General features: G+C 42.8%; 2 protein-coding genes across 3 annotated transcripts; one reads left to right on the top strand and one right to left on the bottom strand.

The window, feature by feature from the left end:
- The first annotated feature begins 3,272 nt into the window (after positions 1-3,272).
- On the top strand, positions 3,273-12,218 carry tnfaip8l2b (tumor necrosis factor, alpha-induced protein 8-like 2b). Of its 2 annotated transcripts, none has more exons than XM_058647107.1 (3): positions 3,273-3,663; positions 9,694-10,017; positions 11,042-12,218. In XM_058647107.1, exons 2-3 carry the CDS (start codon positions 9,700-9,702, stop codon positions 11,282-11,284), a joined length of 561 nt encoding a protein of 186 aa, XP_058503090.1. In that variant the 5' UTR covers positions 3,273-3,663; positions 9,694-9,699; the 3' UTR covers positions 11,285-12,218. The 2 variants fall into 2 exon arrangements, with proteins under 2 accessions (XP_058503090.1, XP_058503089.1); XM_058647106.1 differs by having other exon boundaries at positions 3,273-3,738.
- lysmd1 (LysM, putative peptidoglycan-binding, domain containing 1) lies at positions 11,564-15,821 on the bottom strand. Its single transcript, XM_058647105.1, has 3 exons — positions 15,162-15,821; positions 14,157-14,476; positions 11,564-13,006 (listed from the first exon to the last, which is right to left on the bottom strand). The coding sequence occupies exons 1-3, from the start codon at positions 15,339-15,341 to the stop codon at positions 12,820-12,822; spliced, it is 687 nt and encodes a 228-aa protein (XP_058503088.1). The 5' UTR covers positions 15,342-15,821; the 3' UTR covers positions 11,564-12,819.
- Between the last annotated feature and the right edge of the window lie 21 nt (positions 15,822-15,842).

The following is a 15,842-nucleotide window of genomic DNA, read 5'->3' as shown; positions in this document are numbered from 1 at the left end:
TACAAATATATAAATAACAATTTTAAAAGAGAGATAAAAATATTAACAATAAAATAAGAATAAGAAATGTTGTTTACATTTTTTCCAGAAACTATGACTATGTATACATTAACGTGAGATAACAAAATATAGCAGCAGATAACAAAATATAGCAGCAAGATAACAAACTATAGCAGCAGAGAGAAGTGATTGTCCTGTATTTGTGTAAACAAAGTAAACAAAGTGACTGAAGCATCAGATTATTGCACTAGCATCAGATTATTGCACTATAAAAAAATTGCTTTTGTTTATTTATTTAGTTCTGTGATGGCTCTGGGAAAGAAGCTATCCCTGAGCCTGTTAGTCCTGGTTCTGTGGGATCTGTACCGCCTGCCCGAGGGTAACAGGTGGAACAGGTGGTTAGCTGGGTGGAAGGAGTCCTTGATGATGTTTCCAGCTCTGCTTCGGTAGCGAGAGCTGGCAATAGTCTCCAGGTTAGGCAGAGAGCACCCCGTGATCCTCTGGGCTGTGTTTATGATCCTCTGTAGCGCTCTCCTGTCTGCTGCAGAGCACCCTGCGAACCACGCTGTAATGCAGTACGTCAGGATGCTCTCAATGGTGGCGTTGTAGAAGGTTACAAGCAGCCTCTCCTCCAGGTTGTTTCTCCTGAGCACTCTCAGGAAGTGGAGACGCTGCTGGGCCTTCTTTACCACCGCAATCAGCATCAAGCTCAGCGCAGCGAAACACACCTATTCTGTGCCGTCCCATAGAGAACAGTTGACCCCAGGAGCTTTTAATGCGGAGGCTGCTGCGAGAGTACGAAAATCACGTGAGAAGTTCCATCCTCTGTGATAAACAGCTGACTTTAGGTCCTTGACCTTCATCAAAAGCCTTAAGTAGGGTGTGGCTGTAAACATGCGCACCGTCACCATGGAAATCAAAATTGCACAATGACAAAATGAACATAAACAATGAGTCAGCAGTACGACGGGGACATCCTCCTGTGTCACACAAAGGGCTCATTCTAAGGTAACAGAAACACTATAATTGTTCATTCGCGAGTGATAACAAATTAATCAACACATAATTATACATAAATATGGTATTACATTGCTGTTGATAGAGCCCCTCTTTAATCTTACACACTGGACCTTTAATTAATTGGATAATAAATCAGAAAGTGTGAGCTTCAGTGGGTGAGTTTCAGGACCCCGAAGGTTCTTCATCTGAAAACACAATTAGACGAGAGACTCTTATATCTGGCGATGCCGTGGGGAGAAAATGAATCCCTGTTAGCCGCACACTGATCAAATTAAATCTCTTGGCCTCCCTTGAACCAAGCATCTGCTCATCTCTGTCGGCATTTGCCATCTTTCTTATAACGCTTCAACAAAAATAAGGGAGGGGGAGAGAGAGACACCGCCTCAGCACTGAAAACACCTAAGCTCACCAAATCCTCCAACTCAATTCAGGCCTCCGATCCTCAAGTGCAATTCCCTGACCTGAGCGGTTATGAGGTCGCTTATTCCTGTCTTAGTCATCAGGTGATAACACTCTGCCATTATGTGACTGACTGTATGTGTGTGTGTGTGTGTGTGTGTGTGTGTGTGGTTGGAGGCTGGGAAGGTCTGTGTGATCTCTTAATGAACGATAACGACATAATTGAAGTTCTTTTTTTTATTATCTCATAACCAAAAGGAGGCAGATGCGTAAGCTGCGGACATTAGAAAAGGTGAAGACAGGTAGGAGCTCATTTCTGGACAAAAAAAGCGTTCCTCCACACACCCAGTGTACACGCACACACGCACACACGCAGAGATATTCAGCTGAGTGCTCCCTCGCTGATGTTTCCTTGCGAGATGTCATTACACGATAAAGAGGAAGCCATCAGGAAACCGCTTAAGCACTACTTCCTGTCTGTTGCCACGGTGACAGACCTCATTCTGTGCAGTTGCAAAGTTTACCCTGAGTTAATTTCTCGCAGGGGGGTAAAAAAAAAACGAAGGTAAAAAAACAAAACAAAGAGGCAGGTGTGTTTCCGTCGCAGCCGCCGCCTCCTCCGCCTCCTCCACCTCCTCCGCCTCGCACTGCCCGTCCCCGACAAACCCCTCAGTCCAGCTGGGCCTCGTCCCAACCTTTGACCCGACATCTGACAACGCTTAACGGTTTATGAGCGCTCGTTGGACGGGGGCTTTTGTGAATGGCCTGTGCTTGGGCCAACAGCTGGTTGCCATTCAGATAAACCCGCAGATAAACACACAGTGCTGGAATCAGTGGACACTTCCTGGTTCTAAGTGAATCATTGGATTCATGACTTGTGGCTGCACAGACTAATTACTCTGCTGTTTACAACACCGGCATTAATATTGGTTACCCTGGGTTATATATATATATATATACCTTATATTGCCACTTTTCAGACATTCAGAAGGTTGGCACGTTTTATGGGCACCAGCTCAAACAAAGCTTGATTCATAAGTTTGATAATAGTCTTCAGTTTTATGAGCTATATATTTCTTTTATGAACCTTCAGACAAATTTAACCTGTTGTCTGACATTTCAACGACATAATAAAAGGGTTAAAATAAGAACTTCACATTAAAAAAGAAACTTACTCCAAAACAAAATCCAACTGCATTTCCCTCATGGCTGCTTTACGGCTCTGGACATATAAAAGAATAGCCCTCGCCACGTTTGTGTGCATCTTCTCCTGGATGTTGGAGGTTCCAAGTTTATGTCAGAGTGAGTTTGACCAACTCGTTTGGCCTAAGTTTCAAAAAGACGGGGGTTTGAAGCGCTCGCTGCATTCCAAAAAAACATGAGATATTTTTAATTTCTGTGCGACGCTGACGTGCCCAAAGACAGACGCATTGCGACGGATGGGCGTCGTGACCACGTTGGTTCTTGTTTGTGAAGAGTGCCACCGTGAATGTAATGTACTTAAGGGAAATAGTGCTTTTCTTCCACAACACCTGTTTCAAAGGGGCATGAGAGTGTTTTTAGTTTCAGAGTGTGAGCATGTGCGTCAGACACTGACGGAGACACACTCCAGGTCAGGGATTGTTTTGGTTCAGCCCTGGAGTGAGAGACACAGGGAGGTGACACAGCGCTCAGTGACACTGACAGCAGCCGCATTCCAGCGTCAGGTGAACAACATAAAGGGGCGGGGGGGTTAAGCCGCTCCTCTTTCAACTGGCTGCTATCGGTGGATTATTGCTGAATTCTTTCGAGGGTTTTCTTGTTAAAACAAGCAGAGGCAGAACGTCAGCAATACAGAGAATAAGCAGGGACAGAGAGCGAGAGGGACAGAGAAAAAGACAGAGAGAGAGACACCAGTGGCAAAGAGTGATGAGCGAGGGCAGGAGAGGAACACACAGGTTTACAAGAGTTTGAATTTCAGAGGGAAACACAAGGTGGACTAGAGAGAGAGAGAGAGAGAGAGAGAGAGAAAGACACACACACACACACACACTCACACACACACAGGCTGAGGGGTGTGTCATAGCAATTTAGTTCCTCAAGGAAGTAAGACTCAACATTATCTTAAGACAGTGTGGCAGGCACTGACAGAGGCGCAGCACGAGGAGTGTTTTTCTGGCATTTACTGGTTCCACTTGTGGTGAAGATGGAGGGATCTCGATAAACCAGCGGCCTGTGCTGTCAACGTGAGAACAGAGCAAGAGGGTGAGACACATATTTGACCCAGAAGAGGAGGGAGGGGGACTCAGCAGACACATAGACACACACACACACACAAAGGTAAGACACATCTGCCTCGTTCATGTCCTCTGGTCTCAGATTAGTGTTGGATAAAATAATTGAAGATTTAGTCATCGTTGGCATGCGCAAACACACACACACACACACACACAGACAGACACACAGACTGCCTCAGAGGGATGATTGGAACAAACTGTGTTGACTCTCTCACTTCCCCATCTCATACTGGAGCTGGTTGATGTGTGCATGTACGCTCACAGTCATGCTGGAACAAGTACAGCGACATGCACAGATGTGGAGCTCACACTCTGTTTGCACAGGCTGCGAGTTGCTCAACTCAAATCTCGAGGCAGCGGACTCTCCCTTCCTCACTGGCCCGCCTTTTGAATCCAGGCACGTTGAAGCCACAGCCAAAGACTGTGGAAGGTTGAGAAGTCACTCACCGAGCGGTGCAGATGCGAGGGGACGGAGGAGGGCCACGGGGGGCCTTCGCCGTGGCGACACTCACTCTTGTGCATTTCGCTTCCCTTTTAGCTGCTGGTAGGGCTTGAGCAATGACAATTCAGGAGGAGTTGTGCAATGTTGATAATAATGTGTAATATGTGGGTTTTCTGGAGGATTTCAAAATCCTTGTTTGTCTGGTATAAAAAAAAAAGGTTTATATGAGCCTAAATATTTAAATAGGGAAGGCTTATAAACCTTTATGCATGATACGATAGCACGCTGGAGTGAGATAACCCAGGGTTACACAAGAAGTTGAGAGTGCAAAACAAGATGTACACATCAGCCCACAGTCCGGTTGTGCTAAGTACAAAAAAACAACCAACGGAAGTAACTTTTCGTCCAGGAACAGTACAGTTGAACTGTGTGACAGTTTTCTCCTCGCTCTTAACCACATCTCACGACCACGTTTCTAACATCTCGCAGTCGTAAAGAATATTGACAAGTGAGAAGTCTAGAAGCGAGCTTGCTGCTGTGGATTTTCTGTGTTCTTGTGGAACTCTGACATCGTTCCCGACCGAAGGCTGCAGGCCGCTCAACAAGAGCTGACCCCCTCCATTCACTTTCACCCGATACAACCAAGAAAACCCAGCCCCAGGCACAACGACGTAATGAACAAGGTTTTCTCCTGTATCTCCTGTCCTCTAACAGCTGTACAAGGCACACTGACTTTGGTTGCTTCATGAATCCCCCCTTTAACTCCTCCATGCTGCTTCATGCTAAATGCCTTGATGCTTCAACAGGTCACATCAGATTTCTGTCTTGTGTGTTTTTCACTGTAAATCACTCATAAACACAGTGCTGCTCCACTTGTATCATTGTATAGCATTGTTATCGACTGGTATTGCTATGAGAGATACCTCTGTGTTCATATATGCTTCTCATCCAGAATGCGATGAACTCAGAGGTAAAATCAAAAGAAAGAATTAGTCCGTTTGGAAACTTTTCTGGAAACTCCGAACTTCCATGGGCTCCACCATTTTTTGGGAAAACATCAGCACAACTGGATTCGTCTTGTAAACATCCTGCACTTGAAGGCTCTTATAAACGGGAAAGGCCAAGGATACACCCCCCCCCCCCCCCCCCCCCTTTAATTTACAAGACATTCTGTGATTTGAAAAAAAATTATGTATGAACACAAGCCCCCCCCACCTCTGGAAAAAAAAAACACTTTTACTCAGTAGGCTGCACACATGTTCATACGTGCAGAAAAACTCTGGAGTCATTTCAGGAATGCTAAATATTTACCTCTCCAGCCTGCCTGCATGGATCCACCACCACTCATCACTCTCTCTTTGACTGTCCATTACGCTAACGTCCAAAGACTCCTCATCCCCTGCTGTTATAGTAACTCTCAAACAACAACACAACCATCTCTGCTCCTATTACTGCTCATTTTGTTCCCATGACGGTGTTAGAGCTCACGCAGGACACAGGTGTCCTCTTCAGCAGTCGTTTGGAATGGAAACAGACAATTGAACATTTAATGTAGTCATTCCCCGGCGAACGACAACAACAAACCAATGTTTAGAGGCCCTTGTTAGTCCATCTGTACCAGCAGAAGTGATGCTTAACATTGGAAAGAGTCCTCGATGTGACCGACTGAACAACATCCATTACAGTAAAAAAAAGTGATGACACAAGTATCTCAGCTCTGAGAGAGCAAACAATACGGTTCCGCCAAACGCCGAACGATGAGTTGTCTCCAACTGAGGGAGTGACATTCCACTATTTGGATTTTTGCCTGATGAGCACCCGCAGTGCTGGGCGTTCCTCAATTCCCTGTAGTCTTTTTAGCGAATAAATGAGATCGAAGCATGAATCTGAAATAGCTATCACGCTGCTCCACTTCCATTATCACCGTTAAGGGAAATTAATCTAATGAATGTTCTTTGATTCCCCACAGAGAAGCCGAACAAAGCGAGCCATTAGAGATGTCACGCTTATTCAAAATGAAGGGCTGTGCGTGTAAAACAGAACCATCGTGAGATAGACCTATAAAAGTGACCAGTTGGTAATTATGGATGTTGCAGCTGGGATTGGGGTGAATGCCAGGGATGGGTAGAGTTACAGCACGCGCGGCTTATTTGCATGATGTGATCATTAATGTGACTGAACCACTTTCCCCCCCCCGTTTATTAGTGAGCCGCAGAGTCGTTAACTCCAAGTGCTGACGGTGCGTCACTAAAGCTGAACTGTGAGAGGGCCATCACTTCAATAACGCTGTCTATTAAGCACAGAGCGACATTACGGTCACGCATTTAAAGCCTCAGTCAGACAGTCGCTGTATCTGACAGCTCACTGACAGGGTGCAGTTGCTAATGCCGGGAAGTTTCAGTAACAGTGAAGCTGTTGTTTCTAGAACCCAGGGCAGTAATTACAGTAGCCCATGGGCTGAGAGCGCTCTGTGCTCTTACCCCATCACTGATGCAATCTGGCGAGCAGCAGCAGGCACGAACCTGCCTCAGCTATGCAGCCGACCTGCTCCTCTCACATGCTTGTCCACACAAGCTGTAAAAATGGGTCTCGATGTGGAAAAGTTTCACTTAAAAGATGCTCCGTAAATATTCTTTGCATTCCAGACCCGGTTTGCTAATTCTAGGTCTGTGCGTGTAATAATAACAATAATAATATAATAATAAAAAGGCACAAGGACACAGGAAGTGGGCGGCGTCTCAGTGGCATTGATGCGTGCTATATAAACATACTCTATCAGGTGTGAGTTAAGGTCTTGCATAGCAACAATCATTTCTTTGTATTGTTGATGACGTACGAGGACGCAGAAGTCCACAGTAACTTGGCAACCCGCTTAAAGGAGCAGTGCGTAGGATATAGTGGCCTCTACAGGTGAATCTGTATATTTAAACTAACGTTCAATTCCTCTAGCTTCACACTCTCTGCCAAGTGTATGTGAGAGCTTGACGTCAAAACACGATTTGATTTGTTTATTTTGTCAAATCATGATGGGGCAACATGGCGTACGCCATGGAAGAGGACCTATGTGATATGAAGTGTTTGTTCTAAGGTAACGAAAACACAATAATGCCTTAATGTTCGAGTGATAATAAATGAATTAAAACGTAATTATAAATGATAAATCCTCCTATGATATACTCCACAATACCACTACCTTTCTGCAAAGAATTAGTCGATGGCCAATACATTCTGTCTTCATTACACTATGGAGTCGATTTCAACATCACATTGTCAAGTTTAAACCAAAAAAACATTGTCTATTCCAGCGTAAATGTTCATCAGGAAGCCAAAAAAAGAGAGAAAATATGAGAGGATAGAAAAAGAAGAAAGAAAACTGTATAGTATATGCTCAGGGCTTGGGTCCCATTTGCCCCGTGGCCCCCAAAGACCCTTAAAAATGCCCCTGATTTCACCTCACTTTGCTTGTTCGGCATCTATAATGAGAAGATGCGCTAAATCATGAAACCCAGGTTTCCTCTGATAATAACGCGTTTGAAAATGCCCTGCATTGTTGTTAGGATCAGGGGAGAACTTAAAAACAATGAGTTCAGTCTGTGTTGACGATCAAAGATAAACAGTTTTTAGTTCTCTGTGTCTCTGTGTTCTGTGTATGTGTTGATGACTTCCTGGGGGGGTTCACTGTGATGGATGATACATGTGGGTAAAACCTCAGTGGGAAGAAGCTAAAAGCCTCCGTGGGGTCTCCTCCATGGTACTTTTCCCTCTTGGCCACATACATGTCAGAAACAAAAACAAACACTGCAACTAACGTGACACGAGCCGAGGTTTCCAACAACACAACGTACTGTGCACACTGTAGCACTGAAGCGATGTCATTATACTTTTTATCAAAGGATAAATGTTAAAGCGAGAGTTTAGACGTCAATGCCAGTCTTTACAAATGACTTCAGCCGATATATAGTGATTGCACCCTCCACTAGACAGCAGCGTTTATCCTTTATCAAGTTCTTGAGACTAAAAATATGTAAACTTACACACGTAAGCACTACCTGGCTGATTAATCAGTCATAATGGTGACGGTGAAGTAACGACGCGAGTCGCCAAGAGTCGTCAATTCAAAAACCTCCAGATTACGTCAGAAATTTGGATGAGGGAGGTGAAAATGTGTTGCTTCTCCCCCAGCCTCCACAGGAGCAAATGCTTTGTCCTTGAATGCAACACTTAACCTCCACCTACTCCACTGGAGGTAATCACTGTCTGGCGGCAAAGGAGTGAGGTTGCGGCAAAAACACTTTTAAAGACATCCTTTTTTTTAAGTTGAACAACCGCTCATTTTACATTTTGTACTTTTATAATGGCAAAATTATGTTTTGGATCTCTTTTAAGGCGACAAAAATCCAATGATTAATGGACAATTTGGGTGTTTTCTTTCAAAATAAAAGACATTTGCATATTGCCTCCAACAGAGGGATGTTAAATTGGTGAAACATCATTATAAATATTGAATTATTAGATCACTAAACCTTTCACACTGAACCTTTAAGTGTTTTGTGGTTCCTTTGCTCCTCCGTGACAGTCATCTGAATATCTTTGATATCTTTGATTCATGCATCACAATATTCTGACATTTCAAGGATCAAAGAACTAAACGATTAATCAAGAAACAAGTCAGCAGATTTGATTCATAATGAAAAGAAGTTGCACGCCTAATGTCACGAAGCGTCAGATCTGTTAGTGTTTTTGTCTCACTTAGTTCAGTTCTTGTATTAGTTTAGGTTTAAAGTCACGTTAAGTTCATGTCACCTTTGGTGTGGGTTTGATTTTCACATCCCCTTTTATTTTGGCGTTGTTCCCTCATCTGTCTTGACACATCTCCCCTAATTCCCTTATGCACTTCACCTGGTGATCCTTAAGTAATCACTCGCACCTGCCCTTGATTCCCTCTTCCCTATATAGTGTCCCCAGTCCCTCTGTCATGTGCCAGTGCGTTGTTTATGCTTCCAGAGAACACGTCAGAGTCCAAGTCTGTGTCGCTGTTTGCTAAATTAGCTGAAGTGCCAAGTTTTGTCTTGTTAATTCAACTTCTAGGAAGAAGAGATTTTTGATTTTGTGTGTCTATTCAAGAGGACAATAAAGACCCTTGAATCTTTCATCGTGCCTCCTATCTCGTGCATTTGGGTCCAGTGTATTCACCCTTTCTAACACCTAATTTGCAGGGACGATTGTTGACGATGACAGGGGATCCTTTGTGGGTGCAGGAAGAGGAAAAAAATCCAACTCTTGTGAAATAAAAACCAAATCACGCACAGCAACATGGCAACTGGTCTATTCAGAGAAAGCTGGAGTAGTCAAAGTTTGATTTATAGATAGGCGCTAATGTATTATTATGAACTTCTAATTAAAACCATCCGTTTGCAGCTTTAATTTTGCTTGTTTTAATCACTGAATTTCAAGGACAGTTAAGTTAATTATTTGTGGAAATACAACTGCTTAATTGTGCGATCATTACAACCGAGCTCTTTGTCAACACTGTTCTTTTTTCCCCTGACAATTCAGCCAAACATGGACACCTTCAGCTCCAAGGACATGGCCATGAGGGCGCAGAAGAAGATCCTCAGCTCCATGGCCAGCAAGAGCTCCGTGCAGATGTTCATCGACGACACCAGCAGCGAGATCCTGGATGAACTGTACCGCATTTCCAAGGAGTATTCTGGGAATAAATCTGAGGCTCAGAAAGTGGTCAAAGACCTGGTCAAGATCGCGGTGAAGATCGGCGTGCTCTTCCGAAACAATCGCTTCAGCACCGAGGAGCTGGCAGTGGCCCAGGAGTTCAAGAAAAAGCTCCACCAGGGGGCGATGACGGCCATCAGTTTCTATGAGGTTAGTGTCCACATTATTGTCAACGTAATCATTTAAAGGATACAAGTGTAAGCTTTGATTAAGCAGGATGTTAAAATAATACCAAGCTATTTGGTGATTTCCAATTTACAATAAATCAGTATCAGTAATCAATAAATATTAACAGTTTGTTAATAATTTTAACAAAAAACAGATGTGAACAGAAACAGGAACCACACAACTAGAGTATGGTTTTCAGTTCTGCATTCAAGGGGCCACGATATACATGATATGGCTTAGTTATTTGCTTATAGTTGAACCTTAACATTAAAATGTGAAAGAAACAGCCTTGTTAATGTTCCTGTTATATTGTTTTATTTCACTACGTCTGGACATATTTACTGTTTATATGACACTGTATAGTCCACGGTAAATTTCTCACGGGAACATTAAAATATAGTTATCTTACCTCAACACACATGTTCAAGAGGAGATGCTAATATCAGTAACAGACAGGAAGTAAGCTGAAAGTCAGGCACTGTAACATTTAGCAACATTTACTTGTGAAGTTTCATGTTGCAGCTGAATATCCGTCACCTCACCCTTCCTTTCTCTTCCAAGTGTGTCGCAGAATGTCTGTTCAAACGCAAATGAAGTTTAATTTGCTCATTGCGAGCTACTGTAAAATACATGGTGGTCCAAAATGGTGGCCGCAGTAGAGCTAACCTTGCTCCTTATAAAAATATAAAAGATTTGATTTCTGCCAAATGAAAATTACTTTATTTTATTATTACATACTGGACCTTTAAGTTTAATCTTGGCAGTTCAAAATCTGGGTTACGCAGAATATCACTGTTGTAATTGACCAGAAATTCATAGGCAAATACTGCTTACACTGCAACCTAAAAAGGGGTGAACACAATAAGAAAAGCTTTTCAGTCAATGTTTTCCTGGTGATCAGCTGTATTAGTTTTAAGCCTAACCCTCGCCTCAACACAGTATATTGATATAAATTGAGATGATGTAAAAATCCTTCCTTCACGAACCTGTTTCCTGACCGACACAGGTGGACTTCACCTTTGACAAGACAGTGATGGCAGACATCCTGAAGAGCTGCAGGGATCTGCTGCTGAAGCTGGTCAACCACCACCTCACGCCCAAGTCCCACGGTCGCATCAACCACGTCTTCAACCATTACTCGGACCCGGAGCTGCTGACCAAACTGTACGAGCCCGACGGCTCCTTCAGACCCAACCTCACCAAGATCTGCAAAGGACTTAACAAACTGGTGGAGGACGGGACAATATGACACAGGAAGCGACAGAGAGCGTCAGTCAGACACTGGGAGACCTACAGGCAGACACACCTAAGACTCTGAACTGTTGGACTAAGTTCGGTCGTACTGCTGCTGAGGACCTGCAGCGGTGGAAAGGTGACATGAGAACAAATCTGCTGCCCAACTGTTCAGAGAACATGGGATTAAAATTAAGATGGCCGAGTCATCCCTCGAGGTTTATTTTTTTGTTTTTTTTTAAGTTTAAAGGTGATATATACTTGTCCAAAGAAAAAAACACAACAAACTTGAATATAAATTGATGTATGTACAGTTGTTTTATTAGACAAAGAAAAGTCAACTAATGTTTAAGATGAAAAACCTGGAAAAGTTTCACCCCTTTACTACTGATGTTCTACTGATATAAAGAAAAGGGAAAACAGCAGCATAGCATGCAAGGAACAATGCCACTGTAGTACAGCACTGCCACCTGGTGGACAGGATGATGCATGAGCAAATCCATGCACATAGCTGCGTTTACTGACACATGCGGAGCTTATTATAGATGAAAGAACCGCACAGTGGACAATAGCTCCCATTATTACAAAACATGTTTTGAAACATCACCACTCCTGAAGGGTGTTGATTGTGCAAGTGTGAATGTTTATGTCATTATTCATTGGCTGAGATTCAGACGTGTTTTTCTTTTGGTTTTTCCCAAAATAAAGGCACTGGATTTTAACAGACAAGGGTAAAGTTGAGCCCTGTGTAGTAGACATGGCTCCTCATCAGTCAAATACTGTCATGTAGTGTTTAGCTGCAGGGTGTTTTTCCTTTTGTGTGAGCAGCAACATGGAGAAAAATCAGTTACAGGATATTGCTTTTTTTTGTTTGTTTCAACTGCTTCAAGGAGAATCACCTGTTTGAGACAATAAAATCAATAAATATATATGTAAACCTTTACCCTTAACATGGGATCAAAACTTTGGTTTTGTAAGAAAAACAAAGAAACTATGCAAAATAAATGAATAAATAAAAAGCATCTCCTTTTACAAACAATAAAATAATTGTTGTGAAAATATATTATTTTTAACTATGGTTATATGAACTCATCAGTAGTGAAAGACATAAATACACTATGTGTGTGGTTAGGTTCTAGTGTTTTTCTGTTTGAGGTAGAATTACACACAACCATGGGCAGTTGACCATATCAAAGGGTCATATGACTAAACCAACATGTGACTTTAAATTCACATTTTTAACATTTCACGCTCCTATTTCCTGCATGTGAAAGAAGAAAAACTAACTCTGCAGTTGTTGGCCACTGTATGTTTTTCATTACCTCATAGATAAATAAGGCTACAGGAGTGCAATGACTTGTTAAAGGTCAGTGTTAACTTTTTTTAAAAGGTCTATTAACCTTCATTACTGATGTATTTCATTCTTTAATTCCAAACAGCAGCAGGGAATCACACGGTATCCATTCCTTTGTCTGTGATGTCTTATCCCGGAGCAACAGGACCTTCTGGGAATGTGTCTTTAATTATAAAAATGAGGCCAGAGGCAAAATGTCACAGCTCAAAGATCTCATCTTCCCTGTCTCTCAGTTTCCTGGTGAGTTTGGTGATGGTGCGCGGCACTGCGACATATGTCGCTTCCTGCTGCTGCATTTTAGAGAACGACGTGACACTGTGTGACCTAGTAAAAGGCTGTTGGTCTGACGTCCCACTGGTGCACGCGGCTTCCAGGGCGGCAACCCTGTGAAGAGAGAACAGATAAGAAGGTGGGGCGAGTCTGATATGACTCACTAACAATCAGTCACCGTTTGTATTTGCGGGGCTGCTCTGTGCTTTTTGGAGAGTGAGACCAAAAACATCAAAGCGTCCGTTTGTTAATCACGTTCTCATTCAGCTCAAAAGTCAACACAGGAAGTGGTTAAAGAGTATAAAGAAACTGGAGCTGGTGGCATAATGTTTCCTACAGAACATGGGTCTCGCTCAGATTAGGCATTGACATCCGGGGGCATCCGTGAAACTTGCAGCCATCGCTCGTGTCGTCACATGATGGTTGTGGTGAACATCTCTCTCTACAGCATGTTGAAAAGTATCGTTGTGACTTCTTCTCCTGCTAATTACGTGAGTGCTTTGGTTGATGTGCGCCCTCTGCTAGTGTGAGCTGTAACTGCACTGTAGGAGACATATCGTTGGTTAATTACTAACTTCATTCTAAATTGGTTTCATTCTTAATGGCCATTGATTGATTGATGGTTAATCATGAACCTTCCTGCTACATACACATACACTGCTTTAGCATAAAACAAAAAAAGAAATTGTAATCAGCGTTAATATTGAGGCAGTTGTTACAAAAAAAATGTCCTGGGAAGACTAAAATTACCTTTTTTTCAAACACATGAATATAAGAAAGATTAACAAGAAAAGCGAGTAGAAGGAGCATGAGTGAGGGTGCAGTAGAAACCTGTGGAGGCTTATATGAATTCAGAATAACACAGTATACTAGTGAAAATGATGAACAAAATCATTCAGACATGAAGGAGCGGTTAGAGGAAGTCCGCTGAGGAGACTCCTCTCTTTCATGAGAGATCTGAAGATGCTCAGGACAGGAAGCGTAAAATGTTGTAGTTACAGTATAAAGTGTGGACATTTACAGCTTTTAAAACTTGGTTTTAATAAAAATAAGTGTAAAATGTTGTAGTCATAAAAGTATGGACATTTACAGCTACCATGCAGACAGACACCTAGAAAGGCAAGTTTTTATAGTTGCTTTACGTTTGCTTTTTATGTTTACCAAAAGTAAATCAATACTTTAAAATGTTCCATAACCGGAGCCAACCGACTTGGGCGTGTGAACACAACTAGTGTAAACATTAAGAAGCGAGCAGCGGTCGTACCTTTTCTCTGCATCCTGATATCCTTTGACAGCAGCCTGCTTCGACCAGTTTATCAACTCATCCATCCTTTTCAAAAAACTCTCTGGAGTAATGTCTCCTGCACTCTCCTCTCCACTGTAGAGCTTCTTCTCCGAGGAGCTCCCAGTGTGACCATTTTGTGCAGGAGCTCGGCCAGTATCGCCTCCTCCACTGTCCTCTTGAGCCAAATCTGCCCCGTTATTGCAGTGGTCCAAGTCCGACAGCACGGGGATGGACAGGGATTTCTTCAGGAAGATTGAGTCATTGGTGTACAGCCTGTTTGCTCTTTTGATTTGCTCCATCTGGAAGGCGATGACAATGTCAGCATTTGTTTGAAGTTCATCACACACACGCAGCATGTCATACTTAATGTATTATCCTAATAAAATCACAAGGGACAACACACAAACTGAATTATTGTTTGTCCTTGTGTGGACATGCTGTCTACTGAACCACATGATGCTTTTACACAAGACAAACACATTAAACAAACTAAAGCTACATCTTGTAACCTTGTCCGGAAATGCTGTCACAGGAACAAACATGCAAAGATTAAAAGTCTTTTTGAATGGACTTCAAATTAGCATTACTCCTGACCTTGCTTCCTTATAACAGTTTAAGTCACTGTTATTTATATTTGTGCAAATAGATATACTAGATTAACCCAAAGAAGGGGGGTTAGGGGCAGATATTTGACTAGCAGCAGACAGAAATGACTGGAAAGATGTAGGCTCCCCCCTGTGGCACTTCAAAATAAAACACTCGCACTGTATGAGGGCACGATAGACAGCATTTTGAAGTAGCTTGGTGAAAGTATAACACGTATAAAGACACTTATCGCGATAAAATCGAACATCGTCACGTCCCAATGTATCAATTATATCACATTATGGGAAAAACGCAGGTGAAGAATGGAGAAGCCGAAAGAAAAATAGTAAAGTCAAAGCTGCAGATTTATCTATTAAAATACAACTGGTTCACACTCACTGTGACTCCGTATTTCAGGGCCAGGCCTTGCAGTGTCTCTCCTGGCTGAAGTTTGTGTTCGATGCGTCTCTGCTGAGCCGGGGAGACCGGAGACCGAACCAAGCTGCCGTAGGACCGAGTGCGGCTCCCGCGGAGCAGGCCGTTCCCGTCCACTGGCAAAGGCGCTCCTCTCCCGGACATGGTCCTGAACTCCGTAGCTCTTGCCAACCGACCAAAGTATTGTAGTAGAATACGGATACCACTAAACTTTCATGTGCTTTACATCACCTGCATCTACAATCATGGTTGCGTCCAACTTCCAAGCTAGCAGCTTAGTTATTAGCCTTCTAGCTTTATTACGACTTAATTAACATTGACGCACGTCGTTGTTTTGGCTGCAAAACTGCGCCTGTCTCTTTCTAACTTTACCTGTCGTGTCCCTGTCACTAATATATCACATTGGTTTTCCTAGCCCCAGGTTTGATTAACGACTCCCGTCAAACAAACGCCCAAGTTACAGTCAGCTGTAACCTCCTGACATGTGTTGCCATGGCTGCCGTGTTCCGGTGTTGCGTTCAAAACTGTTGGGAAAAACAACTGAATTGCTATGGAAGTCGTTGTATTATACGCTGAGAAAACATAAGAAATGTAATTAAGCTAACTCCGATTTAACTTTACGTCAATACGTTTTAATGGTTACAT

Source organism: Solea solea, chromosome 13 (assembly GCF_958295425.1).
Source record: "Solea solea chromosome 13, fSolSol10.1, whole genome shotgun sequence".
Lineage (NCBI taxonomy): Eukaryota > Metazoa > Chordata > Actinopteri > Pleuronectiformes > Soleidae > Solea > Solea solea.
This window is presented reverse-complemented; position numbering and strand designations above follow the sequence as displayed.

Excerpts from the sequence above, each read along its gene's own strand:
- tnfaip8l2b (XM_058647107.1), top strand. The coding sequence starts at position 9,700 with ATGGACACCTTCAGCTCCAAGGACATGGCCATGAGGGCGCAGAAGAAG. Across the intron at positions 10,018-11,041 it reads CGGCCATCAGTTTCTATGAG|GTGGACTTCACCTTTGACAA; the intron begins GTTAGTGTCCAC and ends TGACCGACACAG.
- lysmd1 (XM_058647105.1), bottom strand. The coding sequence starts at position 15,341 with ATGTCCGGGAGAGGAGCGCCTTTGCCAGTGGACGGGAACGGCCTGCTC. Across the intron at positions 14,477-15,161 it reads CCCTGAAATACGGAGTCACA|ATGGAGCAAATCAAAAGAGC; the intron begins GTGAGTGTGAAC and ends ATCGCCTTCCAG. Across the intron at positions 13,007-14,156 it reads TATCAGGATGCAGAGAAAAG|GGTTGCCGCCCTGGAAGCCG; the intron begins GTACGACCGCTG and ends CTCTCTTCACAG.